Genomic DNA, 24,005 nt, shown 5'->3' on the forward strand with positions numbered 1-24,005 from the left:
GTGGGTTCTGACTTGTCCTCCCTTGTGTCTCCACAGCGCGACAGTTTATGGAGCTTTGGGCGGGGGCTGAGCCCGCGGCCGTGACCCCCGCCCGCCGCCCAGGCCATGCTGCCCCATTGGCGCGCGCTGCGGCGGCGGCCGCGGGGCCTCCACGACTGCTGAGCCGGGAGCCCCGCGAGGAGGAGGCGCCAGCGGCCGAGCCGGGACGCGAGCCGCGGCGGCGGGCAGCGCGCGGGACCCAGTACTATGGCTGTGTACTGCTATGCCCTCAATAGCCTGGTGATCATGAACAGCGCCAACCAGTTGAAGAGCGGCGAGGGACCGGGGCCCAGCGGCAGCGAGACGCCCCAGCCCTCGGGGAGGACCGTGCTGAGCCCGGGCAGCGTCTTCAGCCCCGGGAGAGACTCCTCCTTCCTCTTCCCCCCAGTCGAATCGTTGTCCCCCGAGGAGTCCCGGAGCCCCGGGGGCTGGCGGAGCGGCCGGCGCAGGCTGAATAGTAGCAGCGGCAGCGGCGGCGGTGGCAGCAGCAGCAGCAGTGGCAGCGGCAGTGGCAGCGTGGGCAGCCCGAGTTGGGCGGGTCGCCTGCGAGGAGACGGTCAGCAGGTGGTGGCCACCTCCGGTACCCTCTCTCCACCGGGGCCAGAGGAGGCCCAGAGGAAGCTGCGGATTCTGCAGCGCGAATTGCAAAACGTGCAGGTGAACCAGAAAGTGGGCATATTCGAGGCGCACATCCAGGCGCAGAGCTCTGCCATCCAAGCTCCCCGCAGCCCGCGTTTGGGTAGGGCTCGGTCGCCCTCTCCATGTCCCCTTCGCAGTAGCAGTCAGCCTCCAGGAAGGGTCCTGGCTGCCTGCGCCACCAGCGAGGAACGGAGGACAAAATCCTGGGGGGAGCAGTGTCCAGAGACCTTAGGCACCGAGTCTGGCAAGAGAGGAGGGCTCAGCCCAGATGCCACCAAGGACAAGGAGGGAGTGGCTCCTCTTCCTGGCCGGGCCAGCCCAACTCCATCAGTGCCTCGGAGTCCAGCGAAGATGGAGAGAGGAGGCCCAGCCAGGCCCCGCTATGGTTCGTCAACAGCTATGGAAACTGAAAAGAGGGTCCCTCCACGTCCCGGAACTCTGAGCCACCAGGCCTCCTCATTGGAGCTGCTTGGACCTAGCTTAGCAATGGCCACTAAAGTGGCAGCCACAGATACATCCCCTGGACCACATCGTGGACAGGATCCTGCCCTCGTGGACACAGCCTGTGAGCTTGGGGGCATGCACCCCTGGGAGGCCCACATGGGGAGAAAGGGGCAGTTTCCGGGCAAGGAGACAAGCCCAGCCCCAGAGCAGGGAGGACCCAATGGTGGAGAGCCCCCCGGGAGGATGGCCAAAGGGATTCATCCCGGCTGTGGGCAGGGCTCCTGGACACCTGAAGTCTGCAAAAGGCAGGAGGAAAGAACAGTGGGTGCTCAAAGCTCAGAGTCCAGGAGGCCTGGAGACCTGGGCTCTGTAGGTCCTGATGAGGCCAGGAATGCAGTTATGGTTATCCTGGAACCCCAACAGCCCCTGGACATTGTGGGGAAAGAGTCTCTAACGCCAGGCTTACTTGGAGGCAGCCAGGCATTACAGCCAGCGACCAGGGAGGTGGAGGCCGCCGTTCCTTGTAGCGCAATGCTGGAACCTTTAAAGTGCTGGGAAGTGGTGAAAGATTTGAAAGAACCTCCATCCCTCCCTGGGGACACTGCAGGCGGGCAGCCTGAGAATTCCAGGACTTGGCTAAGGCCCATGGAGGAAGCTGGCCTGGTCTGGACGTGTGACACAGGGGTACAATCGGAGGGGGCTTGGGAAAGCCAGCCACGGGACAGAGATGCACATTCCAGCTGCCAGCAGCTGCCTCCAGGTCAGAAGGACAAGGCCTCCGTGAGAGAGGCCTGTAACCCTAGCAACATTCCTACCATCCCTGCCGTCATCATCACAGACATGGGCACTGAGGAAGATGGGGGCTTGGAGGAGATGCAGGGCAGCCCGGGCGGCCCTCTGCTCCTGAGAAAACTGTCCTCTTCCTCTGCGTCTTCCACCGGTTTTTCCTCATCCTATGAGGACTCAGAGGAAGACATCTCTAGTGACCCTGAGCGCACCTTGGACCCCAACTCGGCCTTCCTGCATACCCTGGACCAGCAGAAGCCCAGGGTGGTAAGTGTTACCTGAGAGTTTTCTAGAATTCGTGCTTTCAGTAAGACATGATAGGCCTCATGGCTCATGGTTTTCTGACTTTCTATTGAACCTGGAGTGACCGCAACTAGTATTTCTCTGCAGGTGGGCTTGCTGGCCAAGTTGGAGTATGGACAGGCACTGACCCCACACTTTGTAGCTTGGACATTCTGGCTGGGGAGATGGGTCAGTGGTTAAAGGTGCTTGCTTGTAAGTTGAACAGTGATCCTCCTGCTGTCCATCCTTTAAAATGCAAGTTTTAAGGTACTTCCTGGAGGTCACCATTTGGGAACGTAATATTTATGAATGTCAACCAAAAAAAAAAAAATCTTCCTGGTTAATTCTCAAAGATACTGAACAGAGCTGCTGAGGGTGGTTTTCATTTGACCAAGTGAAACACGAATTCCATGATTAATTCAGGCTGAAGGATGTGATCAGGTCAACCCAGCTTCTGCTACTAGACAGGAAAGTGAGTGATGTGATTCTGTGACAGGGCCCTGAACCCCATAGATGTGGTTGTGGCTGGTGTGTGGGGTAAGCAACCACGGAGCCTCAGTCAGTGAGGCTCGGACCAGGCAGTGTCTGTGGGGTCAGTGTGCCAAAGGGGCAGTGTGATCTGTGAATTTAAACTAAAACATGCTTTGGGACGAACAGATGTTTTCTTTGGTAACAGAATGTCCTATTAGGTTGAGTTGTTTGAGTTAGGATGTCTCCTAGGGGGAATAGGTTGGGAATGGGTTTGGACAGGTCCATTTTAGGTGTGTTTTCACATGCATGTTTTGGGTTCATCGCACTGACATTCTGCTGGTGACAGCGACAGGAATTCATTCCTGCTAGCGATTCATCTTAGCTGTGGGCTGATCTTCTAGAAGACTTAGGTGTTGAAGCTAGCACTTCTCAAATGGGTTGGCCTTTCTCTTAGCTTCTCTAGGGAGCGTGGGGAATTTCCTCAGCTGACATGTGAAGGGATGCTGGGGCTTCCTCTGGGCTGGGGGAAACTGCATGGAATCACACGGGGTAGCCTCCTGGTTTCAGCCTAAATGCCACCCATTGTATTCGGTGGTGGCCTCCTCCCCTGCTAGGAGCTGAGCCTTGCTGCTTCGCATGCGTTACTGAGGGAGTTTTGTACTCTGACCCGCGTTTGTTTCCGGCTTCTACTTCAGAAATCACGGTCTAATTTTGAAGACCAGCAATTTCTTTCCCTGAAACTCTGTTTTCTGCTGGCGATCTAGAGGCAAATGTGTATGCAAAGTGTGCTCTTAATCAGCTTGGCATTTTGTGGCCAGGACAGGGCCCCAGGCATCTTGCACCTGCTGTCAGGTGTGGGGCACACCACCTTTAGAAGGGGGAACGGTCCACCTGGAAGGGCTGGTGGTAATAGGGCAGATGGAAAATGCTTCTCTTTGAAGGTGAGGCTTGGATTTCTGTGCCCTGTTGCTCAGCAGTTAGGGCCTAGTGGATAAGAGATGTTCCCTACCTGCTCCTCCCATTTGCTTTGAAATCTTGAAGCATGGTTGGCACACCCACAGTCCCTTTAAATTGGTCTCCAAGTTTCCATTTGCCCTTTCCCGTGGTGGATTAGCAGCTCTTTACTGGCTGGCTATCAAAACAGTTTGTATGTCTCCATGTGTGAATTAGAGGTCTTGCCTGGAAATGAGTCGAAGAGGAGATAAATAACGACAAGTACTTTTTTTATTGTTCGATTTGGCAATTATGCCAGGTGAGAAACCAGAGGGGTAAGTGGTATTTTCAAGTTAGGTAAGAGCTCTAAAAGTAGAAAAGAGTCTGGTGCTGTCTAATCTGCTTCCCACCTTTAAGCAGGCTTTCAGTCATCCACTGAGTGGAGCCGGGGAGGGGGGAACTCCCCTGTGATGAGAGAGAGGGAGAAAGAGAGAGAGGGAGGGAGAGAGAAGGGGAGAGAGAGGGGGAGGGAGAGCGAGAGCAAGCTGGGGTGAGAGTGGGTAGCCAAGTGGAAATTAATGGGATCCTAGGGACTTTTGAGCTTTGGCCAAGTGCCTGCACCATAAGTTCTCCTTTTGTACAGATTGTGACAATGGAGCCTCATGGGTGACCCCAAAATATCTGCTCATTGGGTCAAAAATTGCTTATTACCCAAGATTGTTATTGTATCTAAGAAGACCAGACATCTTGATTGACCGTGCCTGTTGGCTGGGCTTTTGGGGTTTGATAGTTGAAGCCTGAGCCAGCCGTGTGTGCGCTTGGCCCATTCCTGTCTGAGCTCCTCCTGGGATCAGCAGCTTCCGTCTGCAGGCTCACACTTGCCCACACTTTCTCACCCATGCTCACCCTCAGCTTCCCAGCATCTGTACCCATTCTAGTACATGCCTACACATGCTCACACTCACTCCTGCCCACACTCTCATCCACGTTCACACACATATATATACATGCAGTGTTCCAGTCACACCACAACTCTGGCCTTCAGACCCACACTAGACCTGAGGATTTTTGGTTTACACTTCCTTCGCACAGCTCAGCCTTTCATGTGTGCTCTCTGTGGTACATTCCCTGCTCTTGCTGAGGAATGGCTGTGTGTGGTGGGGTGTGTAGGCAGGGCATGATAGAAGATCTGATTCTACAGGATCAAACACTTGGAATTTGCTTACAAATAATTGTATGACACATCTGTCTGCAGTGGCTTAAATCCAAGCCCATTCACATTTTCTGCTCTCTGGGATCTGAACAGAACCAAACTGCACTGAGTAAGGATGTCTAATCTGCTTCCCACCTTTTTTTCTTTCAGACAACAAAAATTAACAATCATTTTTAAAGGCTTCTATTGCATTTCATTTAAGAGAATCTAAGGCATTGAGATGCCAGGTGGAAAGTTATTTATTATAATAGATGCATCTTACTTTAAAAAAATAAAAACCAGACTTAGGACTGGAGAGTTGCCTTAGTGGTTAAGGCATTTGCCTGCAAAGCCAAAGGATCCCAGTTCGACTCTCCAGGACCCATGTAAACCAGATGCACAAGGGGCACATGCATCTGGAGTTTGTTTGCAGTGGCTGGAGGCCCTGGCATGCCCATTCTCTCCCTCTCTCTCTCTCAAATAAATAAATAAATAAAATATGTTTAAAAGGGACCACCTTGGAGTTCCAAAATCTCTCTTTAACAACAACAAAAATAGACTTGGAGGCTGGAGAAATGGCTTAGTGGTTACCTGCAAAACCTAACGATCGGGTTCAGTTCCCCAGTACTCATATAAAGCCAGAAGCACAAAATGGCACATGCAACCAGAGTTCATTTGCAGTGGCTGGAGGTCCTGGTGTGCCCATTCTGAGTACCCACATAAAGCTAGATGCACAAAGTGGCACATGCATCTGGAGTTTGTTTGCAGCGGCAAGAGGCCTGGTATGCCCAATCTGTCCTTGCCTTCTCTTTCTGTTCTTGAAAATAAAAAATAGACTTGATCTAAGATTGTGCTATCAGTTATATGTACAAAGACGAAGTGACACAAAACACCTGCTTAGCTACCTGACAGTTACATAAGGAAGAAAAATACTACAGAGACTCTTCGGTGTTCACTATTTTTTTTAAGGAGCACTGGAATTTTGTTTCCTTGTATCCTTTAAAAAATATTTTAGGGCTGGAGAGATGGCTTAGTGGTTAAGCGCTTGCCTGTGAAGCCTAAGGATCCCGGTTCGAGGCTCGGTTCCCCAGGTCCCACGTTAGCCAGATGCACAAGTGGGTGCATGCGTCTGGAGTTCGTTTGCAGTGGCTGGAAGCCCTGGCGTGCCCATTCTCTCTCTTTCCCTCTATCTGTCTTTCTCCCTGTGTCTGTCACTCTCAAATAAATAAATAAATAAATAAAAATAAATAAATAAAAAAGATTAAAAAAAATATTTTAGGGGGCTGGAGAGATGGCTTAGCAGTTAAGCGCTTGCCTGTGAAGCCTAAGGACCCCGGATTAAGGCTTGGTTCCCCAGGTCCCACGTTAGCCAGATGCACAAGGGGGCGCACACGTCTGGAGTTCGTTTGCAGAGGCTGGAAGCCCTGGCGCGCCCATTCTCTCTCTCTCCCTCTATCTGTCTTTCTCCCTGTGTCTGTCGCTTTCAAATAAATAAATAAATAATGAACAAAAAAAATTAAAAAAAAATATTTTAGGGCTGGAGAGATGGCTTAGTGGTTAAGCGATTGCCTGTGAAGCCTAAGGACCTCGGTTCGAGGCTTGATTCCCCAGGACCCACTTTTGTTTGCCGTGGCTGGAGGCCCTGGCGCGCCCATTCTCTCTGTCTGCCTCTTTCTCTGTCTGTTGCTCTCAAATAAATAAATAAAAATAAAAACAAAAAATATTTTATTTATTTCAGAGAGAGGGAGAGTGAGTGAGTATGGGCATGTCAGGGCCTCTTGCCTCTATAAACAAATTCAGATCCCTGTACCACTTTGTGCATTTCACTTTAAGTGGGTACTGGAGAGTCCATTGCAAGTAAGAGCTTTTAACCACTGAGCCATGTCTCCAGCCCCTGTTTATTTATTTATTTATTTGGTTTTTCGAGGTAGGGTCTCACTCTGGTCCAGGCTGACCTGGAATTAACTCTGTCATCTCAGGGTGGCCTTGAACTCATGGCGATCCTCCTACCTCTGCTTCCTGAGAGCTGGGATTAAAAGTGTGCGCCACCACACCCAGCTCCCTGTTTATTTTTAAAAAATATTTTATTGGGCTGGAGAGATGGCTTAGCAGCTAAAAGCACTTGCTTGCAAAGTCTGATGGCCTGGGTTTGATTCCCCAAAATACATACAAAGCCAGGAGCACAAAATGGTGCATGTATTTGGAGTTCATTTGCAGTTCATTTGCATGAGGCCCTGGCATACACATTCTCTCTCTCTCTCTTTCTCTTTCTTATTGCAAATAAATAAAAATACTTAAAAAGATATTTTGTTTATTTATTTGAGAGAGGGGGAGGAAGAGGGAGAGAGTGAGTATGGGCACACCAGGGCTTTTTGCTGATGTGAACAAACCCCAGATGCATGTGCCAATTTGTGTGTCTGGCTTTATGTAGATGCTGGGGAATTGAACTTAGGCGGGTGCTATGCCATCTCCCCAACCTGTCTTGTTTCTTTTTGATGAAAAATTAACTGGAATACATAGAAAAAAAAAATCAAGCTATTTCAAATGGTTGTATGTGGTTTTCAAAAGAACGTAAAGATTTTATGTTTGGGTAAGCCAAACTAAATGTTAAGGGCCACTTCAAAAGATGCACTCGTGGGGAGCCCTTTTATTTAAGTGGAAACATCTTTTTTGGATGAGGATGTTGGAAGGCCCAGGTTATGGGGTATGATTTCTGTTTTGAAGATGGGCAGCCTTCTCTCTTGGGGACATGATCCTCAGTGGCTTCCAGATCTGGTGGGACCCAGAGTTATTTTTTTTTAATTTTTATTTATTTATTTGAGAGCGACAGACACAGAGAGAAAAACAGATAGAGGGAGAGAGAGAGAGAATGGGTGCACCACGGCTTCCAGCCTCTGCAAACGAACTCCAGACGCATGCGCCCCCTTGTGCATCTGGCTAACGTGGGACCTGGGGAATCGAGCCTCGAACCAGGGTCCTTAGGCTTCACAGGCAAGCGCTTAACCACTAAGCCATCTCTACAGCCCCCCAGAGTTATTTAAATGAGGTTCTGGGTGTTACCTTGATGGGCTTGGAAAGAAACCAAGATGGAGAAGGCAGTGGGACCCTGAGGCACACTCTGGGGACTTGGCTGTCTGGCTCTCTGGCTTACTTGTCTCCTTCTCTATTATACATAGTCCAGAAAGGTAATTTAGAGAGTCCATCTGGTTCCAACTTTCTCTTTATTTATTTATTTTTTAAATATTTTATTTATTTATTTATTTGAGAGTGACAGACACAGAGAGAAAGACAGAGAGAGAGAGAGAAAGAGAATGGGCGCGCCAGGGCTTCCAGCCTCTGCAAACGAACTCCAGACACGTGCGCCCCCTTGTGCATCTGGCTAACGTGGGACCTGGGGAACCGAGCCTCGAACTGGGGTCCTTAGGCTTCACAGGCAAGCGCTTAACCTCTAAGCCATCTCTCCAGCCCCCAACTTTCTCTTTAATTGTAGACACTTGATTCCAAGCTTGGTAGGTGTGAAGAATGTGTCAGGTTGTCTGAAAGGGTGATAGAGTTTTTTTTTTTTAATTTTATTTTAGCATGGACCTTAGCATTGAGATTAAAAACAACAACAACTAAGCAACTAGGCACATTTAAGTGTGTGCTTTTATTGAGGCCAGTTGACTGATCCTCCTGTCTCCCATCCTTTTGCCAGAAGATGGTTTGTTTGTTCTTTTGGTTTTTCGAGGTAGGATTTCACTCTAGCCCAAGCTGACCTGGAATTCATTACATAGTTGTAGGTTGGCCTTGAACTTCCAGTGATTCTCCTACCCCTGCCTGGGATTAAAGGTGTGCACCACCACCCCGAGCAAGATGGTTTATTTTCAACTTCTCATTGACAAGGCACCATAGAAACAGTGTCAGCAGTGTACCTAGGTTTTTCATTAGTAAACAGATCTTGGGGATTTTGCTGGTGGGATGCTAGAATAGTAACCCAAAAACATTTGTTCTGTTCATCAATCAAAAGGGGGTCTTTGGTCCCCTTGGACGTGTAAGTCAGGAAATAGGCTTCGCTGACACAGAGCTAAAATGTCACTTCAAAGAACTAAAAGAGGTTGATTCTAAGCATTGCTTTTCATGAGAATGTTTAAACTTGTAAGAGTACAGCTGGAGACATGCCTTGCCCTTAGGTTTTCACAAGAAAATGAACTAAATCAGTTATCCCCTGCTTTCAGAGAAATGGACTGCAGGTTTGAAATAAATCATCCTCGGGGCTTTTGTTTACAAGAGTTGAGCTGGTGACTCAGTCATTTGTCTGATTTTGTTGGCACATACTTGTTAAAGGTAGTTGCAGATTAGATTGGTTTTATGTAGTTTATTTATATTCCTAGGTGGATTGATAACATTGCTTAGGCTTTTATTTAGTCAGATTTCACCTTAGCTAAAGGTAGAATTTTAAAAAAGATAAATATTTTTAAATGTTTATTTATTTATCTTATGAGAGAGAGAGAGAGAGAGAGAGAGAGAGAGAGAGAGAGAATGGGCTTGCCTCTAGCCACTGTAAACAAACTCCAGATGCATGTGCTCCCTTTGTGCACCCTGGCTTATGTGGGCCCTGGGGAACTGAACCAGGGTCCTTGGACTTTGCAGGACAATGCCTTATCCACTAAGCAATCTCTCTAGCCCTTAAAAAAATATTTTATTGGGCTGGAGAGATGGCATAAGCTGTTTAAAGCGCTTGCCTGCAAAGCCAAAGGATCCAGGTTCGATTCCTCAGGATCCTCTTAAAGCCAGATGCACAAAGTGGCATGTGCATGTGGAGTTTGTTTGTGGTGCCTAGAAGCCCTGGCACACCTGGTTTTTTTTTTTTCTCTCTCTCTCTTTCTCTCTCAAATACATAAATAAAATAATAAAATATTATTGAAAATATTTTATTGGGCTGGAGAGATGGATTAGCAGTTAAGGCACTTGTCCGCAAAGCCAAAGGGTCCAGGTTTGAATCCCCAGGACCCATGTAAGCCAGATGCACAAAGTGACATATGCCATCTGGAGTTCATTTATAGATCCTCTCTCTCTCTCCTACTTACTCTCCCTCTCTCTCCACCTCTTTCTCTCAAATAAATAAAATATATTTTATTTATTTGTTTGCAAGCAGAGAGGGTGGGAGGGAGGGAGAGAGAATAGGCATTCCAGGGTCTCTAGCTGCTTCAAATGAATTCCAGATGCATGTGCCATTGTGTGCCATGTGGCTTATGTGGGTCCTGGGGAATCAAACCCAGGCAGTCAGATTTTACAAGTGATCAGTAAGCCATCTTCTCCAGCCCCATTAAAAAAAAAAAAAAAAAATATATATATATATATATATATATATATATATATATATATATATATATATAGTTTATTTATTTATTTGAGATAGAGAGAGAGAATGGACGCCAAGGCCTCCAGCCACTGCAAACATACTCCAGACCCATGTGCCCCCTTGTGCATCTGGCTTACGTGGGTCCTGGAGAGTCAAACTGGGATCCTTTGGATTTGCAGGCAAACGCCTTAACTGCTAAGCCATCTTTCCAGCCCCAGCCCCAATTTTTAAAAATAATTTAATGGAAAGAATTTTATCTCTGTGGAAAAGCCTTTGTAGACTTCAGATATCAACAAGTAATTCAGAATTAACTCAGGAATTTTAAATTGCCTTGTGAAGCCAAGCATGATGGTGCATGCCTGTAATACCAGCAACCCAGAGGCTGACGCAGAAGGATTGTGAATTTGAAGCCAGCTTCTATCTCAAAAATAAGTAAATAAATAATTGGTGTTGTGGTCACATTACTTACAAATGTTGAGGGTTCTATGGTTTGGATAGGAGAGGTGACCTTGGAATTATGCACATTTTGCTCTCAGCTCTATGCAAGTGTGTTTACAGTGATTTTTTTCCCCCCTGACTAGGTAGAACTGGCATTGTGAATCATGCTTTTTATTTATTTTTTCATGAATCAGGGGAGCTCATTACTTACAAAATCACACCAAGTGGAAACTCTTTGATTATATGAAAAGCTATTTAGAGAGCCAGCTGCCCCTTTGGTAACATCATGACCTGGTGTGGTGCTCTGACTGTATCCGTTAACTTAATTGAACTAAGTAATAATGGTACCGTCGATGCTCTGAACACCATGGAACAGAAAAACCGAGCACTTGCATTGGAGCCCTGGGCCAGACCCACCCGACAGCCCCTCTTGGAGGCCTGGAAGAATCTGTCAGCTTGATCTCAGGATCCTGTGGTCAAACCTGACTTGCTGTAATTCTACGACCAGCCTCCAGTCCTACCAAAGTCCTCATAGGCACCTTGTTTTCTTATTGAGCCTCCTTCCTCCAGCCTATCTTTCCGGTAGACACAGCAGTCCTTGCCCATTTTTCCAGGCGTGAACTATTAGTTTAAAGGTAGCTCGAGTTTCCTTGGCTGAAAAGCACTATTACACACATGGTCTCATAAGCCGGACGTGACGGCATATGCCTTTAGTTCCAGCCCTTGGAGGCTGAGGTAGGAGAATTGCTGTGAGTTTGAGGCCAGCATGGGGCACAGAGTGAATTCCAGGTCAGTCTGGGCTAGAGTGAGACCCTACCTTGAAAAAAAAAAAAAAACAATCAACCAAACAAAAGTGTGTAGAGTTGGAGAGGTGACATTGCAGTTAAAATCACGTCGCTGGCGGGGGTTCAATTCCTAAGTACCCGTGTAAAGCACAGAGTGGTGCATGCATCTGAAGTCTGTTTGCAGTGGTAAGAGGCCCTGGCATGCCTATTCTCCTTTCTCTCAAATGAATAAATAAAAATATTTTTTAAAACATATGTAACCTCATTAGGAAGTTAAGCCTCTGTGCTACTATTCAAAGAATAGCAAAATTTTCTCTCTTGCTTCATAATGATCATTATGTGGGTGTTCAGAATGCTATACAATTGGAGAAAGCTGTAGAGCTCATTTTCTCAGTCATATTTTACACATGAAGAAAACACAGCCATGGGCTGGAGAGAGATGGCTTAGTGGGTAAGGCATTTGCCTGCAAAGCCAAAGGACCTCGGTTCAATTCCCCAGGACCCATGTAAGCCAGATGCACAAGGTGGCTCATGTATCTGGAGTTTATTTGCAGTGACTGGAGGCCCTCGGTCACCCATTCTTTCTCTGCCTATTTCTCTCTCACTCTTAAATAAATAAATAAATATTAAAGTCCTTTAAAAAAACATTTATTTAAAAAAAGAAATAAAAGAAAAAGAAAACACAGCCAGGACACGTTCAGAACTGTTACAAGACCCACATTCACGTTCTTCTCAGGAAACTCCTCCAGTAGATTAGCTCCCTCCTTACCTTTGAAGATCCACCTTGACTTTAAGAGCAGTCTGTGCTTTAAAAATATTTGTTAAAGGAGTGAATGAATAAGTGAGAGAAAGTAAATGTCTCGTGTATTATGTACTGACATGAGAAGTGCTGAACCAACGGAAAGATGAATGAAGGGAGAAGAAAAACGTGCGCAGGCCAGTTCATTACTGATGACCATGACCTTGCTGCTGTGAGGAGAGGGTACTGGACTCAGGTGGAGGAGATCTGAATAGAAATCCCAGCCCACACCTGACTTGCAAGCCCTTGAGAAGTGGTGAGAGTGGCTATGGCCTCATGGAGTTGGGAGATTGTGAATATGAGAAACACAGGATCCGCCTGGAAATGTCACTGGACCCCATGGACTTCAGGTTCAGTTATATATATATATTAGGGGGAGAGAGACAGAGAGAGGAGAGAGATAATTAGCATTCCAGGGCCTCAGCCACTGTAGTTGAACTCCAGGAGCTTGTGCCACCTAGTGGACATGTGCGACCTTGCGCTTTCCTCATCTTTGTGCATGTGGCTAACATGGGATCTGGAGAGTTGAACATGGGTCCTTAGGCTTCTCAGGCAAGCACCTTGACTGCTAAGCCACTTCTCCATCCCCTCAGGTTCTCTTTTCAACCTAATGCAATCCTGCAAAATGATTTGCTTCCATCAGAAAGAGTGAAATGAAATTGGCTCCTCAAAAGCTGGAATTCGCTAGCTGCTGCACAAGTGCTTTCAGAAGTGGGGACTGGCTTCCCCAGTTGGCTTGTCTGATGTGTGTCTTAGCAATTCCATGAAGAATTCACTGTTAGAAATCTGATCTCCCCTTGTTGAGATTTGTTTGGATTTTTAATTGATTTGATGTTGTGTAATAGAAACTCACTGAACAACAGACACCTCTTCAGGCTACTAGCTAATACTACATTTTTTATTTCTTAAATTTTTTGCTCTTGTTTCAGACAAGTTTTTTTTGTTTTGTTTTGTTTTTGGTTTTTTTCGGGGTAGGGTCTCACCCTAGATCAGGCTGACCTGGAACTCACTATGTAGTCTCAGGGTGGCCTTGAACTCACAGTGATCCTCCTATCTCTGCTGGGATTAAAAGCGTGTGTCACCACACCCAGTTAGCTGTTAAGTTTAGGTAACTGTGGCTGGGGATGTAGCTCAGTGATAGAGCACTCAGTGATAGAGTTGCCCAGGCTGGCTTTAAACTCACTCTGTTGCCCAGTCAGGTCTTGAACTTAAGACCCTCCTGGGTCAGCCTCCACCGTAGCTGGGATTACAGGCCTCTGTACCACTTAGACCCAGTTCCAATTCATTCTTGTGTATGATTTCATCTGGATTGTGAAGAATATGTTTTCTTTAAAATATTTTATCTATTTATTCATTTATAAGTAGATAGAGACAGACAGACAGGGAATGGGCAAGCCAGGTCCTCTAGCAGATATATGTTCCACTTTGTGCATCTGGCTTTACACGGGTACTAGGGAATCAAACCCAAGTTACTAGGTTTTGCAGGCAAGTGCCTTAGCTGCTGAACCATCTCTCCAGCCCATGGAGGATACCAGGTAGGAACTGGCTCAGGCCCCCTGGGTGGTAGAAGTTAACTGTCATCACCCTCACTGGAAATTCATGCAGCTTGCTGTTAGCCCATTAAGCTTGCATTTTACTTTTGTGCCGAGGTTCAGATGGGAAGAGAAAATGAAATGATAACAGTGTTGAAAGCCAAGGCAGTGAGATTATTTCCACTGACTCGTGACTGGGGTTAGGGTTGATCTAATCCCAAAATGATGTGTTCGTGATGCTGGACAAGGGCCTGGCCTAGACCAAGACCTTATCTTATGAAAAGGCTGTCCACACGTTCACAGTATAACATTGGTCCTAGTGCATGGTGGGAAGGTGGGAAGGAGACAGCATGTATCCTTGGACTTTGAGTGAAGTTCTTTCCTTGACCTCACTTAAAAGGTTCTCTGCATTCTATGCCTCCCCCACCCCATTCAATCAGAATGATTCGCCAGGTTGTATTGTTTTCCTAGAAGCTATGATACCCTGTCTATGGCCAGTGCTTATTACTTTCCTCCACTGCGGGAGTGTTGAGCACGCTGAGGCAATGGATGTGGATGTAGGCGTGGGCCTTGTGAAGTTGGGGGTGTGGGCCGCTGGTAAGTGTGGGGGACATGGGGGTGGGAGTTGATGCCCTGATGCCTGGCCATCCACCCCGCTCAATCTGCGATCTCTTTTGGTATGTTGTGAGCTAGTTAGTGGGACCTGGGCAATTACAAGGGAGGTCACTGAACCCCCCCACCAGGCAGTTCCCAGCAAGTGTTTTTCCAAATTTTGCTGACATTCTTTCCAGCCTTGGCTCAATTTGTTTTCCTCTTCACTATGGCGATTGATGACTGGGTTGTGAAATGTATAATCAGGAGGATGGCCCTGTAAGAGTTTCTTCCCGGGTTCTGCGGGGAGCTGGTGTTTGTCTAATCCCCTGCTGATGTACTAGCCAGTCTTAAGTGGTAGATTTATTATTATTTGAAAGCGGTGAGAGAGAAAGAGGGAGAGAGAGAATGGGTGCATCAGGGCCTTCAGCTACTGCAAATGAACTCCACGGAGGCATGCACCACCTTGTGCCTCTTGGCTAACGTGGGTCCTGGGGAATTGAGCCTCGAACCGGGGTCCTTAGGCTTCACAAGCGAATGCTTAACTGCTAAGCCATCTCTCCAGCCCCTAAGTGGTAGATTTATTATTATAATTTGAAAGCAGTGAGAGAGAAAGAGGGAGAGAGGGAGAATGGGTGCATCAGGGCTTTCAGCTACTGCAAATGAACTCCGGATGCATGCACCACCTTGTGCCTCTGGCTAACTGGGTCCTGGGGAATCGAGCCTCGAACCGGGGTCCTTAGGCTTCACAAGCAAGTGCTTAACTGCTAAGCCATCTCTCCAGCCCCTAAGTGGTAGATTTATTATTATTATTTGAAAGTGGTGAGAGAGAAAGAGGGAGAGAGAGAGAATGGGTGCATCAGGGCCTTCAGCTACTACAAATGAACTCCGGACGCATGCACCATCTTGTGCCTTTGGCTAACGTGGGGCCTGGGGAATCGAGCCTTGAACCGGGATCCTTAGGCTTCACAGGCAAGCGCTTAACCGCTAAGCCATCTCTCCAGCCCCTAAGTGGTAGCTTTAATAACACAGGCCCCCTCCCCAACTGTGGGGAGAGGAACTTGGGAGTATCACTTCTGTAATCCTTATCTCACCTGAATCTGTTAGCAGGAAGCTGGAAAAGGGCCTGTGTGGGACAGTGACATACACAGTTTAATCTCCTGACAATGTCAAGTGGAAAATGCAACCGCACGCCAGTAGTTTAAAAAGTGGCCAGGAGGTTTTTGTCAGGGACATGGTTCTGAGATAATCACTGAGCTCTGGGCAGGGAAAGCGAATGGCTACGTGTCAAAGTTGAGAGGTCAGGAGGGTGCCGTTTAAGAACTGAGAAACTACTAACTACTGGTCCTTGGAGAGGTGCAGCTTGCTGGCATGGGGACCTTTTGAATGTTAAGGTGATAGCTTAGTCTGTAGAAGGCACAGAAACCTCTCTCTCTTTTTCTGCCCCTCTCTCCCTTTTGAGGCAGGGTATCATGTAACCCAGGCTGGCCTCAAACTCACTATGTAGCTAAGAATGGCCTTAGACTCCCGATTCTCCGTCCTCCACCTGGTTTAGCTCCTCTGCGAAACCTCTGTCATGTGTCTCATTCCTCTTCATCATCGTCAGTCGTCATTATCAGAGCAGGAACCACATCCTAGTACAGAGTGTGGTACTAAATTAATTTCAAGCAATTTGGAGGACCCCTCCCCCGGGTTTTCTAAGAACTTGACTAGGCCTGTGCGCTGGAAAGACTGTTGACTCTGGCTTTAGCGTGTGTTCTCTTTAGGCCCCTCTGGGCTGCTTTGGTAGATGTAAAAATGGGTATGTTGAAGCCAGGCGTGGTGAGGTCCACCTTTAATCCCAGCACTCGGGAGGCAGAGGTAGGCGGATCGCCGTGAGTTCGAGGCCACCCTGAGACTCCATAGTGAAATCCAGGTCAGCCTGGGCTAGAGTGAGACCCTACCTCGAAAAACCAAAAAGAAAAAAAAAAGACATTAAATAAATAAGCACATGGGTATGTTGATAGGCTTCCTATCTCACGTGGTCTTTGAGAGTATCAGTGAGGTAGTGTATACAGAGACATCTTGGGAGAGTGTGAATTTGTTCCTGCTTACATCGGTTTTCATTAGTACTATGCCACTGCTTTTAAAGGTTTCTCAAAAGAAGGTGGACCAGGGCTACTACCATGCTAGAGGAGGTGTTCTTACCTCTGTATTGCAAAGGCCTACTCGGGCTGTGGTTTGCTTACTCATCAATGGGTTGTGAAGACACCATGGAAGGCTGTGGCCATTGGGAAGGGAGTCACCTAGCCGGGATTGCTGTTCCCAGGACAAGACAGTCAGTTCCTGATGGCAGGATTCCATTCTCTTTAGGAGCTTAGGATTCGCAAGGGCTTAGCCTTCTTTCCCAATGCCTTGTCACGACTTTCTCAGTGGTATACTGGAGAATAAGGGAGGAATTCACTCTTGAGTTATTTATTTATTTATGTGCAAGCAAAGAGAGAGAGAGAATGGGTACAGCAGGGTCTGTAACCACCGCAAACTCCAGATGCGTGTGCCACTTTGTGCATGTGGCTCTATGTGGGGACTGGGGAATCGAACCTGGGTTGTTAGGCTTTGCCAGCAATCGCCTTAACCTCTGAGCCATCTCTTCGACCCCCCACTCTTCAGTTTTTACAGTGGGCAGGGGGTTCAGCTAATCTATGTGGGGTGCCTCTTATGTATAACCTGGCTTTGAGCTGAATCCTGCAGTTTCTTCCCTTGTTCTCCTGACATTGGGTCTTCCTTCCCGTGGCTGCCCATGTCGAGAAGGGCACATCGCACCCCAGTGGCTGCCCAACAGTTGGCATCCGTGTGGCATTCCTGCCTGCAGGTACCCATGCTGAAAAGAATGGCTTAATTGATGCTGTTCCTGTCCTTGGGGGTGTGTCCTCTAAGACACAGCTGATGCCAATAGACATGTTTGAGATTTGCGGAACTCAGGAACAAGTTGTATCTCCATTGAACAAGCACGTTCACTAAATATGAGTTAATAAATAATGAACTGACGTGGGCGTGTGAAATGTAGGAAGCTTTGGTGCATGGTGCAGAGCTGGAGTAGAGGAATTGGACAGGGTAGCACTGTTGGGGAAGGAGTGTGGGGTGAAGGCTTGAGGAATTTGCTGCCTCTGTTGAAGTCTTTTATTTTATTTTAATTTATTTATTTGAGAGATAAGAAGCGGTGTGTGTATATACATACATACATCTATATATATATATGTATGTGTATGTATATATATACATACATATATATATATATACATACATATATATATATATATATATATATATATATATGGAGAGAGAGAGGGAGAGAGAGGGAAATAATGGGTATGCCAGGGCCTCCAGCCATTGCAAATGAACTCCAGACGCATGCGCCACCTTGTGCATCTGGCTTATGTGGGTCCTGGGGAATTGAACCTGCTAAGCCATCTTCCTCAGCCTAGGACTGGCCCAGTGCATTGAATTCCAAAAGAAATGGGTGCTCAGGCAATCTAGAGGCTGAAATGAGGCCGCAGGCTAACCATACCCCATCGTATTATTATTGTTGTTGTTGTTGTTTTTGTTATTTTTGAGGTAGGGTCTCACTCTAGCACAGGCTGACCTGGAATTCACTATGTAATCTCAGGCTGGCCTTGAACTCACAGTGATCCTCCTACCTTTGCTGAGGATTAAAGATGTGTGCTACCACGCCTAGCTACCCCATCCTATTTGATCAGAAGGACATGATAGGAAAAGGTTGCGGGGAGGTGGGGGCCTTGAGCTCAGCAAGTATTACTGAGTCCTGGGGAGGATAGGAAGGGCTGAATGACACCAGGTGTGATGACAAGCCAGTGCTGGGTTTGAGCCTACACTCTGCCGCTTCCTTCTTGTGTGAGCCTAGAGAAATGCCTTAACCTTTCTGCACCTCAGTTGTGTCATCTATAAAATGGAACTGATAATACCTGCTTTCAGGTTTTTTTGTTTATTATTTTTATTTATTTGTTTGAGAGCGGCAGATAGAGAAAGAGGCAGAAAGAGAGAGAGAGAGAATGGGCACGCCAGGGCCTCCAGCCACTGCAAATGAACTCCAGATGCACGCGCCACCTTGTGTATCTGGCTCACATGGGTCCTGGGGAATCGAGCCTCAAACCTGGGGTCCGCAGGCTTCACAGGCAAGCGCTTAACCCCTAAGCCATCTCTCTAGTCCCCTGCCTTAAGGTTTTTGAGTCTGTAATGAGAGAATGTGTCCAGTGCCTCATATAGCATCTGGATATTGGAAATGCTTAGTAAATGGTGGCTGTGTCTTAGAGGCAGTTATAGTGTTAGTTTTTGGCCTTGTATGCTGGGTTTGCAACCTCCGCCATTCCTTTCCCTTGGTAAGTGAAGCAACTAGGGACTATTTCTGACTTACGTGCTTATTCCCCTCCAAGAAGTAGCGGGGTCCGGAAGCTCTGAGACTGAGCTGAGTACGTGGTCTGTGTTAGAGCAGGCTGGCTCTGTGGACCAGAGAAGATGCTCTGCCAAGGAGTGTGCAGCTTGAGCCTGCGAGACCTGAATTCCCCACGATTGCGATGATTCGGGCCTTACAGAGATGTAACTTCTCTGATCCCATTTCCTCACTTCTAACCCATGGTGTTTGGATGTAAAATGTCCCCCATCGCATCAAGGGTTTGTGATTAACTTTCCTACCTAGTCCCCAGCCGGCGGAGCCTTTGGGAGGCGGGCTTTGCTGGAGGAGGTGTGTCAGTTGGAGTGGGCCTTAGGATTTTATAGTTCAGCCCAGCTTACCAGTGCCAGCCAGCTCACTTCTCCTTCCTGTCTTCTGATGTAAAGGTGTGATGCCCAGCTCCTGCTTTGCTTCCCACCACCTCATGAAGAAACACCCTGTAAACTCTATAAGCCAGAAATAAACCCTTTCCTTCTATAAGCTGCCTCTGGTCGGGTGTTTCGACCTAGCAATGAGAAAGTAACTGCTATAATGACCTCTCAGGCTGCTGTGCAATGAAATGAGATAGACAGCGTGGCTTGAGGACTGGACTCAGATCAGGCCTGGGAATAGAGAAATTACCCTCTTCCCTCTTTCTATCACTACCACCCCTGTGAAACAGTGCTTAAGTGAGCGCCTAACCCGCCATGACTGAGTGTCGTGATTCAGGACTGGTCATCTCGAGCGCAAAACAAAATAGGAAGCAGGACCTACTTTGCCAGGGAGGTCCCTACCGTACAGGAGAGGCCTGGCTTTGTTACCAGGGCTCAGAACGTGCTTTCAAAAACAATTCTTCGTATTCACTTGCTGGCACCAGGCGTCTGATTACAGGCCCCTGGGGGCCAGCCTGTCTCTATTCTGTCTTGGAGGTGGGAAGTGGCTGAGGTCACCCAGACACAGAAGGCTCAGCGTTTGGGGATGTGAGAAGTTCATTCCTCTTACCATCTCCTCTCACTCCTATGCTTTCATCATATGTCTTCTATTTCTTGGTTATTTTCTTTTTCTTTCTTTTTTTTTTGTGGTTTTTCGAGGTAGGGTCTCACTCTAGCCCAGGCTGACCCGGAATTCACTATGGAGTCTCAGGGTGGCCTCGAACTCACGGCGATCCTCCTACCTCTGCCTCCCGAGTGCTGGGATTAAAGGTGTGAGCCACCACTCCCGGCTTGGTTATTTTCTCATCGTATGCCTTTTCGAGTCACAGTAGTTCATGAGAGTGAGTGAGATAGAAATGTGTGCATGTGTGTAGTGTGTCTCTTTCCTGTGCCACAGGGAAGCTAGGAGGGCATATGCTCATTAAAACAGGCCCTTCCCACCTAGAGGTGCTTTATTTGGCTACAGACAGACAAGGACCCAACATGTGCTATCTTCAAAAGGATTCAGAACTGGGAGGCTGCCAGGTCTGTCCACTTCGTACCTGTCTGGACTCTGCTCTGCCCAGGACTCACCAAGTTCCACGGCTGCTCTTTGCCATCAGCCGTGGGCTGGGGTGGTGAAGTGGAAGAGACACTCACCTGGGTGACTGGGCAGAACTGATGAAGCCCAAGGCCGCCAGCTCACGGCTGAGTCCCAACCAGTCCCTGGAGACACTGCAGGAGCCCAGGCCGCATGGTGACAAGTTCTGTCTTGGCAGTGCAGGCTGATGTCCCCACAGCCCTGGGACACTCCTGACTGCCACACCTGTGCTGGGCATGAGATGGCTGCGATGTGGACAGACATCTTCAGTGTTATCTTTCCTGTTCTTGGTGGCCGTCTGAAGGGCCACTTGTGTCTGTCTGTCCAGTAGGCATTGAACATGCTTTTTTTTTAGGGGGTGGGGCTGAGTCTTGGGCCTGGCTTGCCCATACAGCTCTGCCAATCCTAGGCTCTTTTCTCCTGCGGGTAGGATGGAGGGGCTGTCATCCGGAAGGAAGGAGCCCACGAGAGAGCTGGTTAGCGTGTGGCAGCGTGGACCCCAGGCAGTCTGACAGCGAAGGCACCAGACGGTAGCCCCCTTATTGCTGAACCTGGGAATGTACACAGGACAGAAATCAGTTTTGATTTCAGGCGTTAGCCATATGGAACAGCGTCTGGACCCTGTTTACCTTATGGTATTGCACTGTACATTAAAAGCCAGCCTTCTCCTAAAAGCCGCCCCCCTGTCCCCTGCCATTTGCTGGCTACTCTGAGATGCTATAACCAAGCCCCACAGGGTGGGGGCCGGGGTGTGGTCAGTGGTAGAGTGCTCACTTAGCACGCATGAGGACCTGCGTTCGTCCAGCCCAGCTTTGGGGGAAGGGGAAAGTTCCTCCCAGTGTTCGGCTCTGACTGACCTAGATTTTTCTCATCCGTTACCATTGACGTCAAATATGAGGATCCCTGGAGAAGGCAGCGGTGTCTCCTGGGAGTGTAGGTGACAAGGAACCTTGAGGGCCCATGTGGATTGGCCTGAAGGGGCAGTATCCTGAATGGTCCGAGGTGGCAGGTTGCTGGAGATCAATAGTCTGACCTCTGACTGTAGTTTGGGAGCAAGTGACGGTGGTTTTGGGGAGACTTCAGGAAATATCAGACAGCAGTTCAGTATAGGAACGGGAATCCTGAATATAGGTTTAAGAACCAGTGGCACAAAGAACAGAATGGAGATGGCGTAGCGCTGCCGTATTTCTTATGAAACTCCCTGAGAATTTTACTGCAACTTCCCTGTGAATTCATCATGCCATGCCTTAGGATGCACAATAATAAAGACCATCGCAGCTATGAATTTTAAAGTGTCCTTTATGTGTGGAACACGTTGAATGGGTTGCTTCATTTGTTTATTATTTATTTATTTTTGAGAGCAACAGGCAGACACAGAGAGAGAATGGGCACGCCAGGGCCTCCAGCCACTGCAAACGAACTCCAGATGCGTGCGCCCCCTTGTGCATCTGGCTTACCTGGCTTACGTGGATCCTGGGGAATCGAGCCCCGAACCAGGGTCCTTAGGCTTCACAGGCAAATGCTTAACCACTAAGCCATCTCTCCAGCCCTTATTTTGGTTTTCTGAAGTAGGGTCTGTCTCAAGATCAGTTTTCTATTCCGGGAGCTGGAACTGAGACTCTTTTCCTTCTAAATGTGCCTTTGTCTAACAGCATGGACTCAGCCAATGCACCTGCTGCAAAAGTGAACTCATGTACTTGCCTTGCAGTTCCCAGGCTGGTTAAAAAGGGAAAGACGGGTCAGAAAGGATCACAATTCCCGGCTGCTCAGAGAGAGCCGGGTAGTGAGTGGTTTGACAGTGGGCGTCCCCAGACTCTCCTCCTGCAGCCTCATCCCCGGTGACTGCGCCCGCCTGCAAAGCAACAGGACGGAGGCCGGGAGGGGCTGTCTCTCTATGTTCAGAGCACAGACCTGACAGGCTTGGCACGTCATAGGCCCCTTAATTGCACAGGGCTTTCTGGACACTGTTATATTTGTGCAGGGGACACACATACAGACATTCTGGAACAGGGTGGCCCAGACACAAGTTATTTCATTTCATTTATTTGTTTATTTGAGGTGTAGGGTCTTGCTGTAGCTCAGGCTGACCTGGAATTCACTCTGTAGTCTCAGGCTGGCCTCGAACTCACAGCAATGCTCCTACCTCTGCCTCCCCAGTTCTGGGATTAAAGGTGGGTTCTCTTTATTTGTTTATTTTGTTTGTTTCTGTGGTGGTGAGTATCGCACCCACAATTCATGCATGCTAGGCCAGCGCTCTACCACAGAGCTGTACTCCCAGGCTTTTATTACGGATTTATTTTTCCCTAACGGCGCATGATAGTAATTACCTTTTTATGTACATATTTACTTTGTCCTCCCATTAAATGATCTGAATTTGAAATTAAAAAAAAACAACACATAAAACAATTACAGGGCTGGGGAAGTAGCTCCCTACCTGGCATGTGTGAAGCCCTAGCCTCCATCTGCAACACTAGGGAAAAAAAATACTGAACAGAAGTACATTATTACTGTGTCGTGTGGAGGCTGCGGCAGCATGTTAAATGCCTTGGGCCCAAATATGACTTCTGTCTCTCAGGAGTGTATGTGAGGCTGCCTGGTTATCTTGGAGCGCTCTTCTGGCTCTCAACATCCTATATCTCCAAAATAGATCAGTGCTGCTTGACAGGAACCTGTAGTGGGAGCTGTGGTACTGGGAGCCAGGGTGGTGGCCCAGCCCACTCACTGTCCCCTCCCAGGACCTCTCCTAGGCTGACTCAGGTATATATTTACGGAAAGTTGTCTATGGATTGTTGGACCTGAAAACAAACAGAAAAACAATGAACCTTTGGGTCTCTCTGAAAGAAAATGGCGAAGAAGAGGAAAACACAAGATCCGTAGCCACATCGTAGTCCCACATGCCCTGAACCTGCCTAGGTCCTTGTGCCTTCATGTTGTGCATGTGGACCCTTCTCTGCAACTCTGAATGGCTCTGACCAGGTGACTTCCTTCAAAACCCAGCTCACGCCCAACGTGGTGGCGCACACCTTTAAATCCCAGCACTCGGGAGGCAGAGGTAGGAGGATCACTGTGAGTTCGAGGCCACCCTGAGACTACAGAGTGAATTCCAGGTCAGCCTGGGCTAGAGTGAGACCCTACCTCGAGGAAAACACAAACAAACAACAAAAATAAAACTCAACTCACATGTGAACAGTCCTGCTCTGAGTGATGCCCACGTCTGCCCAAGGCCTGGGCCGTGCTTTGGCTTCCGTCTTGCTCCTCCGCATGGCTGTGCTGAAGGTCCCAGGAATGCTTCCCTTGCTTGTCTTGATTAAATGAAGGAAAAAAATGGGTGTATAAATTATAAGTGCTAGTCACAGCAGCTAGGGACTGAAGTAGTTCTTCTCTTTATAGCTAGCGTTGAATTTCAGTATTTTTACCCATCATCTTGGGATTCTGCCAGTGTGAGTACTAGCTGGAGGGCTTGCCTTCGCTAGGAAGCAGAGAAGGTGTCAGGTGCTTAAGAATGTATTTATGTTTGTTTTTCTGCCTAGTGACGTATGTGAGGCTTGAGTGTGTGAAATAATGTAAGTATCCTTAGGACCAATTTTGGTGAGGCATAAGCAGTGAAAAGATACGCGGTTTGTTCCTTGCTATAAGATTTCCAAAAAAAAAAAAAAAAAAGCCTCCATTGGTGAATTTTTGTCAACAAAGAAAGGACTGTTTTCTATGTGGGCTGAAAGATTTTTGGAAAATGAGCAGAGGGTTCTGACGTGTCCTCTGAGCCTGGGGAGTGGAAGCTATCTTGAAGACAGATGC

The 24,005-nt window shown here is 47.9% G+C and overlaps 1 protein-coding gene across 1 annotated transcript in view; it reads left to right on the forward strand.

Moving 5' to 3' along the window:
* The first annotated feature begins 231 nt into the window (after nt 1-231).
* Nucleotides 232-24,005, forward strand: part of Itpkb (inositol-trisphosphate 3-kinase B) — a 114,997-nt gene continuing 91,223 nt past the window's right edge. The window contains exon 1 of the mRNA XM_004653258.2: nt 232-2,175. Coding sequence (XP_004653315.2) covers nt 247-2,175 — 1,929 coding nt within the window. The 5' untranslated portion in view covers nt 232-246. The remainder of the gene's footprint in view (nt 2,176-24,005) is intronic.

This window comes from Jaculus jaculus, chromosome 1 (assembly GCF_020740685.1).
Source record: "Jaculus jaculus isolate mJacJac1 chromosome 1, mJacJac1.mat.Y.cur, whole genome shotgun sequence".
In the NCBI taxonomy this organism is placed as follows: Eukaryota; Metazoa; Chordata; class Mammalia; order Rodentia; family Dipodidae; genus Jaculus; species Jaculus jaculus.